The following is a 14,563-nucleotide window of genomic DNA, read 5'->3' as shown; positions in this document are numbered from 1 at the left end:
GAGTTTTACCCCACACCCTAAAGAGACATCTGCAGCAGGAAGGATTCTTATTTCTGGCTTTGAGCGTGAGCCAGCACATTCACTGCTGTGTGAGGCCACCACTGCCCTGTAAAAATTAGCATACAGCTGATGTTCTGCCCCGAGGGTGAAAGGAGCTGCCCAAAGGGCTTCTTTAGTTTTAGGAGAAGGGCCCCTGTCCGCGGATTGCATTGCTCCACTCCCTCATTGTCCTCTTCATGTGAACTCCATATGTCCCCCTAGCGGCAGGTGTGACGGGGGTGACCTCTGACCCCGGCATGCCACTTTGTGGGTGAGGGTGAAGTTGTTATTGTTCGCGGCCAGGCAGGCAGCGGTCTAGACTGTTTGGCCACAGGATAAAAGAACACAATGGCAGCTCTGATTAAGTATTGTACCTATATGATCTGAATTGTTCCCTCTCACACAGACAAGATGCATACCAACACAAAACACTTGACGTGACAGACATTAGATTTCAGGCTTCAGATAGGCTACATCTGTTTCAGTGTCATTATAGAGGCATTAAAATTCAGCTTTGTGAAGTATAATTGAAGTATTTTGTGTTTGCTAAATTTGTGTCTCAACATGTCTGGTGTGAAAATGTAATTACATTCAGTTCATTGTCCTTTGTAAAACTGGCAGCAAAGTTTGGATAAGAGACATTCATTTATTGGACATCACTAAAACAAGAGACAGTTAGAGTTTCCTTCTCTAACCTTGACACCAGACATTTGACCTCCCAGTATAGTCCCAGCCCTTCAGCATAAAAGACGACACAGACTGATAAGACGAATCGGAGTTCTCTAGCCAAACAAAAATCAATAAACCATACAAGAGGGTCATTAAATAACGCTCTATTTATTTAGTTTTAAAATAGTTTCTTTTTGATCTACAGACATGATTTCAAGGAAGTCAAGGACCTGCAGAAGCAACAAAATAAACACCTTGTTTTGTTAATTTAAAATACTGACAGTAAAATAAAACAAAATAACAGAAGAGCGAGGCTAAATTACTGGTAATGAGGGTAATAATCTTGACTTGAGGTTAAAAGACGTGACCAAACATGCACTGTGCAACCGCAGCCGAGCACCACTGCCTTATTTTCTACCAAACCTCACCTCTAAAAAAAAGACATGAGTTATGTCTTACTAACATTTCATAATAATCCTAAGGAACAATAGCAAAATGGGTTTTTGCAAGCAGAAGTGGTCTGGTCAAATAATTGTCAATACAGTGGTAGCTGCATATAATGAAAAGAACTGGCCAAAAAAACAAACAAAACAAAAACAAAAAAAAGAAACATCATGTCACCTCATTTCACAAGACATGCACCGCCCTCCAAATTAAAATATTCAGACTTACTGAGTGAATTTAAAAAGAATAACCTGGAAGCATATTTCAACTTGGAAAATAAAAACAAACTGAAAATATATATTCCATTTAGACTTTGGTTTAGTTCCTTTTTTATAATAATTAGGATTTTTCCCTTTCTGTGACCAGCAGAAGTTAAAACAATAACGATTATATAATTCTCAAGCATCACTTAAAAGTCGATGTTATTCAATATGCAACAAATCAAAGTGATAAAACAGTGTATGAAGGTTGGATTGCTGATATAAAGCTGTACCAGCGTGGCTGCAGTCTCGTCAGGGCTGCAGTACTGCATAAAGACAAGAATAAGACCACAGGGAAAGAGAGCGAGCAGGCCATGAGGATCAGGGTAAAAACAGTTCATACAGTAAATGTCTCCTCTAACAAATGCCCCACACGAGGGCACAAACGCAACACCACTTAACTGTATTTTTTTTTTCTCTTTTAAACATGTGCTAAATTCACATCTATTATTAAAATATTCATTGAATAGCAAAAATCCACTGCTTTTGTAGGTAAAAGAATAAGCTTTATACCATTCTAAAAGAAAATAGTGCACATTTCAAGGCATTCAGGCCAACTTGCTTTGCAGTATTCAATGGAAGATACATTTCCTCAGTTGTTATAAAGGGGTCCCCAGAGGTTTTTAAAGGTGCTTGTATCCACATTGGGATAAGCATGCAAACAATAAGTGCACCCAGTCAGCACTGCAGGGTCATACATTCACTGATTAACCACGACACCTTTAGGACACTTTCACACTCTAGCAGAGACGTGGCGTCTTGAAACAAAAAAGATACATGATTTATCTATCGCCAATAAAACCATCACCACATAATGTACACTACCGCTGCAATGGAAATGAGTTGGATGTTGTAGTGTGTCTGTGACGAGTGTGCTTGTTTGACTCCCCTCTGAGTCTCAATTTAACCAGTGGTTCTGTTTGTTTTTTGTGAAGAGGGGGAGAAAAAAAAACACACATTGTAACGCGGTAACAGAGGAAACAAAAAGCTCTGAATTTGAAGCGAGACAAGATTTTTGAGAAATACACTTATTTGTGTGTTCTGGTGGAGAGAGTTCAGTCTAGATGAGAAAATCAATCCCAATGTTTTCTATTAAATATGAAGCTACAGCTAGCAGCTGGTTTTCTTAGCGCAGAGACTGAAAGAGAGAGGGGTTTCTTGGCTGTTTCTTGGCTCTGCACGGTTGCCGGGGAAACCAGCACACACACACACCAGGAAGTTATTGTCTGGAAGTCTGTCATATCCTAACCATCCATAAACGGTAAATTGCCATTTCTAGAACTCGTGTTTCTGTGCAGATGAAGAACAAATGAGCTGTAACATGGTAATTAATGAGTTTTAGAAGTGCTGGTAGGTGGATTTGTCATAGTGGCTGTTCTCGGAGTCCTAATGTTAAAACCAAACTACACAGCTGCTGGCTGCAGGCTTCATATTGAACACAGAGATATAAAGATGACATCAGTTTTCTCTGCACAAAAGGCAAATAAGGGTTATTTCACAAATAGACCAACTAATCCATTTAGACAAAACCCAAAAAAACAAACACTCCTGGACACTGAAGCTGAGCACTGTAGTATAGTAAAGTTTTCAATATAGAACTAAATATGAAACCAGTGGTGAGACTTTTAAAAAGAAAATTGACCCAAGACAGGAACAAAAGCAAAATGTTCCCTGTCTGTGAATGGTCGACTGTACAACAGAAAGTATACCAGCTGCCATTTTGTCTTGACCGCAGGTGACTGCAAACAAAAAAAGAAAAAAAAAAGACAAATCCAGTCTGAAAATGTGTCGTTCAGAGTCTGTAATGAATCGGGTCATCGGCCAAATATTGTGATTCAGACCTGCTCTGAAGCAGCAACTTGAAGTGTTTCACTGTACAGCTCGCAAGCACACAACACCAAACGACTACCTACGTCCGTTACCGAGGGGGAAACTGAGGTATTAAATGAAGGGAGGATATTGCTATCATTAACAGATCACTCTTACATACATTTCCACCTGCACGTTGAAGTGCTGTGCCATTTTTATTACAACTTAATTCATCGCTGACAAGCCAAGATCGGGGGTGGGGGTCGGGGGAAATCACGTCAGCTGAATGGCTTTGATACATGTGATTGTTCAACAGTGAGTTAGAAGAAACAAATAGTGCTCTGGAGCAAAAGGAAGAGTCCACGAGTGGTTACAGGCGAGGCTGCTGCAACTCTAGGAAGGATTTCAGCCGTAACATGGAGGCGAGGCGACAGCGGGGAGGAGGAGGATGATTAGGAGTGAGAGGAAGAAGAAAATAAAGGAGTCTTCAGTGTACAAGTTGTTTAAAGTAGGTATTTGTGTCCAGTGTCCTCGTCCAGCGTGAGGTCCACCACTTCAGGAGGGGACACCCAGTTAGGCTGAGGAGAAACAGTAGTCCATAGCTGTGGTTGATTTGTGCTGTGTAACTGCTCCACTGAGTTCTCCTTCCAGGAGGACAAACTCTTTATCACACCTCCGCATGGGTGGGCGCATCTGGATTTAGAAACAAAAAATTCGAAAAATTTGAATTCATTTGTAAAAACCCTCGGGTCGGCGGGGATATTTACACTGTCAGTTAAAAAATAAAACTTTACAGTTAAAAGAGTTTCCCCCCTTTCCTTAAAGTCTTTACCGTGGTTTCTCTTGCACTCCGACAATTTCCACCTCGCTGTCGGAGGAAGCAATGTTAATCTGGCCCTTGTTGTGTTGAGAACTCTCCTTGTGCGACAGCTCTGCCTCCATGTGGCCTGAAACAAATAAGAGGAACAGAGTCACACATTGTGAGGAGAGCAGGAGCAGTAGAGAGCTTCAGGCCTCGCTGACACATGAATACTGCAGCTGCTTTGACACAGACAAGAACAAAACAATGATGAATCTGACACTGTGTTTGAAAAGCTGACTGGACAGCATGGGAAGGGACACACTGGACAAAAACAGAAATTGTGGACTTTATATTCATGTTATCACAATGTCGGCTAGTCCGGCATTAAAAAAAAGGTCAAGTCTTTTTGTCTCGACGCAAAAAAAAAAAAAAACAGCGAGACTTTTAATGCAAGCCTGTGGAGTGTGGGATGAAGGGTAGCACTTCAAAGGCGTCTTGCTGAGATTAAAAAGACGGTTTCCCCACTTATTGATGACATCCATGCCTCTAAATGTCCTGTCTTCACTGAGAGGAGTGGAAATTAGCAGTTTTTAGATATACCGGGTTTGTAACTGACCTGAGATAGAGCTCAGAGCTCTTACACACCCAGAGTGAGCTGCCATATCCTGGCCTCTGTGTGTTTTTAGCTCATGCTTTATCACGGAGGGCCGGACTGTATCCACACTCATACTCTCCTGGTTAGAATCAGTGTCTGAAATATCATAGTGACCCACTACTGGAGGCCCGTCTGCAGAAAACAAAGAAAACACTTTATTATCATTATTCAAATCATGCCTGAGAATATAGCGGGACTCTGTTTGGACACGAGTCCGGACACTGCATCCACAGTCCTGCTAGCAGCAGCAGCAGCAGCAGCAGCATCGAAGATACACACACACACACCCCATTTCACCAGATGACCAGAAGTAGTGGTGTAAAAAATTTACATTTAAAGGGATACACCAACATTTTTTTTGTGTGTCTTGCCTCACTCCCGAGTCCATGACAAGCAGATAGACACCATCCTTTCGACTGTGCGTGCAGTAACAAGGGAGATACGGGCAGAGCTGGCGCACCGCTAATTAGCTTAGCTCAAACGCTGGAAGTGCATAGGTAGTGTTAGCCTGCCTCCACCTTAAGTCATCAGAGAAACTCTTCAGCAACTCTAAACGGAAACCGACGGGCCGATCTTCATCTCAGAGCTGACAAAACTCTCTGGTAAGGCATCTTGAGCGGTCAAATGCCGGTAACGGGACGAGATCGGTCAAAACGGAGGGTTCAAGCAAAGACGGTTTATTTTGGTTCAAGCTAGCTACATCGAGGGTAGGTTACCTTCCTATTTCAAAGCAAAAGCACATATTTTATCGTCATGGTTTTCTGTATGTAAAGGGCAACGGGTGTTTTATTTTGTGAAATTAACCGGAAGTGCGTTGGTCACAATGGCTAGCTTGAGTAGCGCCGAATTGGTCCGAACTAAATTGTAAACATCTGGTATTTAGACAAATGAACGACACACTGCTGATCTAAACGGCTACTTTCTCACCTAAAATGTTTGAAATGTCGATAAAGTGATATATTTACAGAGTTTGGAGCTAAAATGAAATCAGCTTCTGACTGCTGATTTCGGCTCGGGTAGGAGGCAGGCTAACACTACCCATACACTTCCAGCGTTTGAGCTAAGCTAATTAGCGGTGCGCCAGCTCTGCCCGTATCTCCCTTGTTACTGCACACACAGTCGAAAGGATGGTGTCTATCTGCTTGTCATGGACTCGGGAGTGAGGCAAGACAGGAAAAAAAATGTTGGTGTATCCCTTTAAGATGAACTTTTCAAAGCTCCACTAAATAAGCTTTTATATTGCAAGTGTGATTGTGTGTGCGGCGTATTAACCGTTTTGCAGCAGCGTTGTTTGTTTTTTTTCTCTCCATTTATTGCTTTTAAAATAACAGCCATTCACGTAAAACAACACTAGAATACAGTCATTACAAAACACTTGAACATAATCTCACTCAGTGTGTGAAATGTAGTGGGATAATAAAAGCCAAACAACGGAAGAATAACTTGTGGAAGAGCGGGAACATGTATCTTTGTTCTACCCTGTCAAAAAGGAGTCCCTGGGAGACACATACACACTTCTATCCAGACGTACAGTATGTGTGTGTGTGATGGGGTCGGGGGGGTTGGCCTGGTCAGTGTGTACTATGACAGGAACACTGCCTATGAATAGCTGATTGGGCTGAAATAAGCAGGTAGCAGGGTTACCAGAGAAACCGAGCACTTGCCGTTGAAAAGGCCATGTATTCAAGATAGAAAAATGACTAATGTAAACCAGGATAGTCTCTTTGGTAAACAATGGACTGTCCTTTGTGTCGTTTTTAAAATGCACACACACATACACACACACACACTCTGTTGTGATTGTATGCACAAGGCTCTCTTTACCGTGTTGACGAAAACACTTGCTTTTAAAGGAAGTTTCGGTTTTAAACAAATGCAGGACAGCAGTTGTTGTTTTTTTTGATCCATTTAAACCCCAAATGGCAAAAGTAACAATGCACCATGAAACAGAAATACCAGTAATTCACACAATTTGAAACAAAACAAAACAAAAAAAACTCATCAGGCCAAGAGAAAAACAACTAAATAGATAAAAATGTTCTGTCAGACACCATTTATCAGCACAAGCAAAGCTATACCTTGCACACATGCTGCTGATGAGAACTAATTTGGCCTTGCACATTCTAGATACTAATAAAATCACATGCAAACAGGTGGTGAAACGATGCGATCAGCTTTTTGTTCTGTAAAACTGACAGTCATAGGGCTACATATACACATACAGAAAACACCTTTTTAAACATCCTAACTATAAATATGATTAGGCCAAAGATTCCTTCATCAGTGTCTGATGGTTCGATAGTGTTAGCAGTGTTAAGAACTCTGACACCATGGTCATCTACGTCTCTTAAGTAAAAGTAGTTTGTTTTTTTTTTGAGGAGAGGGGTTAAAGAGGAGGGGGTGGGTGGGAGGGGGGTTTCCACCTCAAAGACCACAGGATCTGAACCAGAGAAGGCCACTTGATTGCCCAGATCAGTCCGTTTTTTTTTTTTATGTTTGTTTGTTTTTGTTTTAGGAAATCAGTAAACATTGCCATGCACCGTACTGCAGCTGTTATTACTGCTGTTGTGTATCTCTGTAAAGTTTGATGCCCGGGCTTTCAGTTTAAAGTCAAGCTGCGGAAAAACACGCAGTGTCTCGTGGAGACGCAGGCCAAGCTGGCTGACCAGTGCAAATAAAAAAAAAGAAATTAACTAGGCAAATATTATATGAGTGAGTGAAGACTTGAGGCTCTTGACATTGCAGCTATAGCCACAACAAAAAGGAACCCATTCTTTATCCGACGCCCATAAATCTACAGATGGGCTCCTAAAAACAAATAAACATTGGGAATCATTCCTCCCTCACTAGTTTCCTGTTACTGCACACAGGCAGCAATAGCAGCAAATGTAACAGAAAGGCAAATATTTAAAAATGTAAACTCTAATCTAATTACGTAATATGATTTTTTTTTTTTAAAGCAAGAAATCGTGTGGGTTAGTATATTGCGTTTATATTTATAGGCATATCTATGTTTAAATGTTTCGATGTTAGTAAAGCTATGCCACCAAAATAAAAAGGTTGTCACAAGATCTTTAAACTCCCCTGAACCATTCACAAGCAGAGTGCAAACATCGTTCAGGAGGAAGAAGAAGGGTTTATGTAGAGTGTTGAACCTGATTTCTAAAGAAATAGTATATGATGCTTTATCTATCATTCCCAGCATGAGTTCAGATTGACAAGGCACATGCTCTTTAAGCAGCAGCACCTCACCTAACATTGTAATGATGGCTGCCCAGGTGCTGTAATGCACATTCTGTCTGAATGACATAATGAGCTACTCCCGTGTTTCTCTGTGTCTGTGTATGTGTGTTCATGTGTGTCTGTGTGTGCACAGCTGGTAAACCAAAAAACAAAAACAAAAAAGCCATACAATAAGCAATACAGCAAGAGCCCTGACTCAACAGTCTATTGAGATTATGTCCCGTGTCCGTGTCACAGATGCTGCAGAAATCAAACAGGTGAGTTGAATTATTCAGAATGTCAAATCTCACAGTGATTCAGTGCCAGCAGGTGGCAAAGGGCCTCAGGTCTGCACAGTCAAGTTCAAATGACCAGCGCCGGCCCCGGCCCCCCCCAAACTGCTGTTGATGGTGTATCCGTTTTAAGTGACCTCGCATCGTTTACCTATTAAAACCCATTGCCATGCTTTCTTCTGCATCAACTAATTCTACACTTGGTAAGATTCAACGTATGAAACTGCAAAGGGGGTAGTGAAGAAGAAGAAGAAGAAGAGAAATCTAAACATTCAAGAGACCAGGGTCTGGAACACCTAGATTTCCATTCTGAGTGACCACTTCAGGTAGGATGTTGTTGTTGTTGTTTATAGGGGTCGGGGTGAGGCTGTTGTTCTCTCGTGCCAGCATGTAGGCGGCCATAGTCTCTGCAGACTCTGACGATGGTAAAAATGAGCTGGGAGGGGACGGGCGTGCCCCCTGGGAGTGATGCTGCTGCCCCTCTAAGGCGTCACTTGAGCGTTTGGATGAGTCGTTGTCCGAGTCGAGGTGTGCGAGCTTTTCCATCCAGATGCGGAAGCGCTCCTCGGTCTGGCGCTGCATCACGGCAAAGCGCGTCATGGCCTCCTCCAGGACGCTGCCGATGCCGTTCCTGTCCCACGAACCGGTGTCCAGCAGCCCATGAATCTGGGCGCCCACTCTGGAGGATCTCTCCGATGCACGTCTGAAGCCAGCTTTAAAGACATTGAGGCCAAGCCATAAGAAAATACAGTAGCACGTTCATGCTTCGGAGGTGGACTTTTTGTATTAAAAAGAGAAAAAATGACAGTTTTTTTTTTTTTTTGGTTACGTGCAGATCGACTCTTTCATGCTGATGGACTACATCATGCAGTTGTAGCACTCAAATCTGTGTGCAGGATGTAAAAATGGTTGAAAACATTTCATGTACTACGGATCCCTACAGGAAGGAGCTGGATGTCTCAGGCGCCTGATTCAGTTGTGGTTTGGAAACTGTTAACCGGTGAGATTTTTGAGGTTAACACATCCACTTAAGGTAAATCGATTACGTAATAATTCACCCTATGATGCAAGACAACAGATATATCCAACTATATTTTCTTCTAAATCATCTTTTTCTTTAAAAAAATACCTCTATAATTCTCCTGACCTTAACTCTGACTGGATGATCTAGCTCATCTGTGGAAAATACATCACAGGCTAAATCCTGAATTCAATGGAACTGAAAAAACAACAGACTAGAACCAACCCAACAGGTTATATTATATCCTAAGAAGCACAATCACAGGGAATAGATCAGCCTAAGGTAAACAAAGTGACTTGTCCAAACAACAGCATTGGGCAGCGGGCCAAACTCAACTCACCCAAGAGATTTCTACATCCATCAGGAAACGTTACATTAACTAAAAGGGAAGGAGCGTAGCGACTGACGTGCAAGGATACAATACTGCCAGTGTTTGTTTAGACACTTGTGTGCCTGTGTTTAGTTTGCAGCAGCACAGCCACCACCAGTCAAGAGCTATTCGACTTCTCAAAGGTGCTACAGAGCCCATTATAGAGAAAAGAACCACCTGTTCGCAGTTCTGAAAAGCTTCGTTTCCTCTTGTGTGGGCAGAGTGGAGTGTACGATAGACCTAGGGATTCGTTAAAAACTGCAGAAACAGACAATAAAGCAGGATATACTAAATACTTAAAGGGATACTTCACCCAAAATCAATAATTCACCAATTTCCTACTCGCCGTCATGCCAAGGAAGGGTTCGGAGAACTTTCAGAGTCATTAAAACACTTTTGGAGTTACAGGGGGGGTCCGACTGGAAACGGATTTTCATATAATGGCGGCGGATAGAGTTCACTTTTGAATCGTCCAAGACACACACTATGAAACATGCAAATACCTCCATACTGCACGTCCGTACTGACCCAAGTGTCCTGAAGCCGGAACATGAAAAAGCAGTTCGGAAAAAATGAATTTGATCTCTGTTTTTAGTCTTGTTGTAGCAGTAGCTCCCAGTGGCTGCACGAGATGCGCAAGAAAACAGAGATCAAATTATTTTTTTCTGAACAACTTTTTCATGTGGCGGCTTCAGGACACTTGGGTCTGTACGGACGAGCAGTATGGAGGTATTTGCATGTTTCATAGTGTGTGTTTTGGACGATTCAAAAGTGAGCTCTATCCGCCGCCATTATATGAAAATCCGTTGCCAGTCGGACCCCCCCCTGGAACTCCAAAAGCGTTTTGATGACTCTGAAAATTCTCCAAACCCTTCCTTGGCATGACGGTGAGTAGGAAATTGGTGAATTATTGATTTTGAGTGAAGTATCCCTTTAATAGCCTCCAGGTGTTGTAGAAAGTAACTGATAAAAAAGATGATATAAACCTTTTGTACGTCTATCTAAATATTATTTGGAGTCTAAACTCTGTGGTACAGGATTATATTTCTAAAGCACATCAACGCTGAACAGTAGCTGCAGAGTCTTGCGAGTCAGACTAACACAGTGATATCATACACCATTGTCTATTTGCAGCAAAGGCTGAGGCTATAAATGGCTCACTTGTTGAATTTGCAGAACTCATAATATAGGTTAGAGTAACACAGCTCTGTACGTATGAGTTGAAAAATGTCCACTAGATTTCCACAGCATGCAAACGATGAGACAAACGTCCGACAAAACACATACTGTATTACTAGATGTGACATGTTGCATGGGCCCTTCTAAAAAAAATAAAAAAAATACAGTCTACCTACTGGAAGGTATGGTGAATGGAGACAGATGATGAGTGAGAAAATAACAACAGAAATACTGATAAAACAAACAGACAAAGCAGTGCTTGTATTGATCTGATACAAAGACTTTGAGCAGCCCCATGAAATGTTCATAACTATATGTGGCAAGTCAGCAATTTGATTCAGGTTGCCTAATTTTAGGTCACACAGGCAGCCCCTTACTGTTAAGATCTGTGTCAGGTGATAAATGACCTGTGATAGTCTTTACAGTTGGACTATGTGTTTGTTTCATGACAATGTGTTGGTGTTTTACTTGAATATGATTATCCTAAGTGGCTGCTGCTACCGTTACCCTGGGCTTTGTGGTAGTAATGTGAGAAGGGCGTGTGCTGCGAACACTGGATGTTACCTGGAATATCTGTCTTGATTGTCTTGCTACCTCCTGAAGTGTCGTCATCCTCGTCCTCGGAGGTGCTGGTGCTGGAGTCGCACGTGAGCTCGCTGTCGCTCGTACTGCTGTCCTGCAGCAGGTTGTACTTCTTCCGTGCTGCCGCCTCCCGTTTTTGCCGAAGCAAGCGCATGCGCTCCTTGTGTTTCTGGCTTCGGTGGCCTTTCACTTTCCCGAGCTTGCCGTTGGTTTGTTTCTCCTGCCCTCCCGCGGCCACCACGGCGGGCTGGCAGCGGTTTTTCTTTGCGGCCATCGCGTTGGGGGGCATCTCGCTCTCCGAACGTGACCGCCGAGACTTCCTCCCCCCCGTCGCCGCGGCGGACGCTTGCTTTCCGGCCGCCTGCCCGGGATCGTTCACGGCTTCCATGTTGCCCTCTTCCTCTTCTCCCGCGGGAGGAGCAGCAGCGCCACCACCTTCGTCCCCTGAGGAGAGTGTGTCCGAGTCAGCGAGGTGGCCGCTGGACGAGGGGGAGAGCATGCAGGGGTTTGACGAGTCACTCTCGTAGACGTGTCGAGACACCGGCTTGTCGCTCCCTGTAGAGGCGTGCTGGGACTCGGGGGAGTCTCGGCGGAGCTCTTTCATCAGACATGGCATGGAGAGGAGACTCTGCTCTCCCTCTGTGTTCAAGGGGCTGTCTCCCTCCTTTTCCCTCGGCGGCGAGCTGGTACTGGTGGTGGTGGTGGTCTCCGTTTTTAAATGCTCGTCCTGCTCTCCCTGAAGAGAAGCCGTGGCTGATTGTGCGTCGTCAAGGCACTCGGGGGGGCACTCGGCATCCCCAAATTCCTCTGCCTTCTCTGAATCAGCCATCTTCATGCTAGTTGAGCCCAGAGCCCAAAGGTCCAACGAACATGGACCAATGTGCCTGGACAGGAGGTCACCTGCTGAAAACAAAACACATCACTTATTTTAAAAAATGGGATTTTCAATAACTTTTCTTTTCTTTTTTTAACTTCACAAACTTTCAGTACAAAGAGAATTGGTTTTAAACTGCACAACCACTCAAGCTTTGAGGTGAGTACTCCAAATACCTTGATGACTGACAAATTAAAGACTATTAATGTGCAAGTCACTATTAAATACACAACCTCAGTTGTCGTTCAGTCATTCGAGGTCTCATTTGAGATCATAAACTGTCTGCCAGTAGCCTGATGGGGAGAAATGGGCTCCTGTTACAAATTCACAAAGCAACGTTCTGTTGATGTTGCTCGTGACTGGTTTAACTATTCATCTGAGTGATCGGCTGTGGGAAGGAACCTATTTTTTTTTATGTCTGGTTGTTGTGAGTCAGATCATAGTGAATATATTCCCTGCCATCTCTGCCAATCATTCCTGATGCTGGTACAAAAAAAAAAGACTGATAGTAACTCTGTTATAAGCTTTGAAAAGATCAACAGGCCTATGTGATATTAACTGTCATTTCAAAAGCATGAACTATATATCTAAAGCAGTATAGACCAGATAAACTTGTTTTATACATTTATGCTTATCTAAGAGTATCAATAAGGAGAAAAATATATCTACATTTACGGTAGCAACTTCCATACAGATCAAGGGGCGGTACCGGCGTGACAGTGGCCTTTCACTACCACGCAGCCCCTAAGGAAACACTTTGTACCAGGTGGAAAACCAGTGACATATCAATGGCCACTTTTCCGATATCGGCGCTAGTAAGTTAGTGCAAATTGAGCGGATATCGGTGCAGACAGACAGACGGACCAACATGGCAGACGTCCATATTTAATAATGCAATAACCATAAAAGGCCCCAGAATGATAGATGCAGATTTAAATATAGTGCATCCCCACTTTAAAATACATTATAACCTATAGGTAGCCTATGCTGTCCTATTCTGTTGTTTATCGTGACTTACAAACACTTATTTTCAACTGGTGCGTTTGCCAACAGGTTCACATGTTGCATAACTTGACTTTACAAACAAAAAAACAATGTATATGCATGCAATAGATTGGCCACAAATGCCGCTTTATCGGTCCTTTATTGGCAGTAACCGCTGACTAGCCTCTGAGAGGACTGCATGTTATAATTTTGAATTTTAATCTTCTCTTATGTCTGATTATCAATTTTAAAGATTGCACGAACGGCGATGAAACCTCTTCAGTCACATTAAACTGCGAGTGTTTACACTCAGATATGCATTTGTGCCTGAATGAATGACTTTACTTAGTTGGGTCTGTGGCTAACTGAGGCTAACGCAGGGCTCCGCTCCAGACAACACTACTTTTAGCTGCGTAGTGAAGCTAACCTCGGTCATAATCCTGCACTCCCGTAAGTTAGCGAGAAGAATACGACAAGTCATGGAAAAATAATCGGGTTGCAGGACAGCTGCCCCACCAAGATCCTATAAATGGAAGCAGTATCTGTCCAGCCGAGAGGCGTAACAGGCAGGATAATGTCAGCAGCTAACAGCTAACGTTATCTCAGAGCAACTTAGCTTCAGATCGGCTGCGCTAACTTACCGCGTTGTTAGTTATAATCTTCTTTTCCCAGTGTCAGACTTTTCGACATCTTCGGTAATCTGTAGCCTCTTTGATTTACGATGCATAAAACAATGCTCTGCAAAATACACTGCACTTCTTGGAAAACTTGGAAGAATTTGAACGTGTTTTTTTTTGGCGCAGTGCGCTCGCACCTTAGCGAGCCCTGTTAGCCGTTAGCGGCTAGCTATGTGTTTATTTTAAAATGTCTCCATCAGCCGTTCACAAAGCTACGTGCGCCATTTCCGGTCTGTGCTCGATGGCCGAGCGCCCCCTGCGGTCGCATATTAATACTGCAAGCTGAGAAAATACCGCAGGACAACAGGCTGGGACAGCAGGACAACTAGTACCTAGTAGATTTCTTTAAAATATATTTTTCTGTTTTTGATTTAATGTATTTTTTTGTTTTTGATTTTAATATTTTTTTCCCCAACTCTATTTTTATTGAACGGCACCGCCACAGAAAAATACAAGTTCTGGTTGTTACATTTGGGTTTTTTTCTTTTTGGTAATTTTGGTTGCTTAGACAATGTTTTATATCTTTTAGTTTCAAACATCTGAGGAGAAGCCAGTGGTGCTCGAAACGTCATGTGAGTAAATTATGGCATTGGAGCTCTTTTGGTGTCGCAGACTTTTCTTACCCTTCATTAGGTTCTTTTAGTTTCCACATTTATGTTTCAAATAAAACAGTCAATTTGAAT

General features: G+C 42.7%; 2 protein-coding genes across 5 annotated transcripts in view; one reads left to right on the top strand and one right to left on the bottom strand.

Annotated features, from left to right (window-relative positions):
• atp5fa1 (ATP synthase F1 subunit alpha) overlaps positions 1-14,563 on the top strand; it is a 126,723-nt gene that overhangs the window by 103,981 nt on the left and 8,179 nt on the right. The window lies entirely within an intron of this gene.
• On the bottom strand, positions 821-14,046 carry ark2n (arkadia (rnf111) N-terminal like PKA signaling regulator 2n). Of its 4 annotated transcripts, none has more exons than XM_083983719.1 (5): positions 13,845-14,046; positions 11,328-12,248; positions 4,640-4,810; positions 4,054-4,168; positions 821-3,914 (listed from the first exon to the last, which is right to left on the bottom strand). In XM_083983719.1, the coding sequence occupies exons 2-5, from the start codon at positions 12,178-12,180 to the stop codon at positions 3,725-3,727; spliced, it is 1,329 nt and encodes a 442-aa protein (XP_083839845.1). In that variant the 5' UTR covers positions 12,181-12,248; positions 13,845-14,046; the 3' UTR covers positions 821-3,724. The 4 variants fall into 4 exon arrangements, with proteins under 4 accessions (XP_083839845.1, XP_083839846.1, XP_083839848.1 ...); XM_083983720.1 differs by having other exon boundaries at positions 11,328-12,245; XM_083983722.1 differs by lacking the exon at positions 4,640-4,810.

This window comes from Trachurus trachurus (assembly GCF_905171665.1).
Source record: "Trachurus trachurus genome assembly, chromosome: 12".
In the NCBI taxonomy this organism is placed as follows: Eukaryota; Metazoa; Chordata; class Actinopteri; order Carangiformes; family Carangidae; genus Trachurus; species Trachurus trachurus.
Note: the sequence above shows the minus strand (reverse complement) of the source record. Positions and strands in the feature narration are given on the sequence as shown.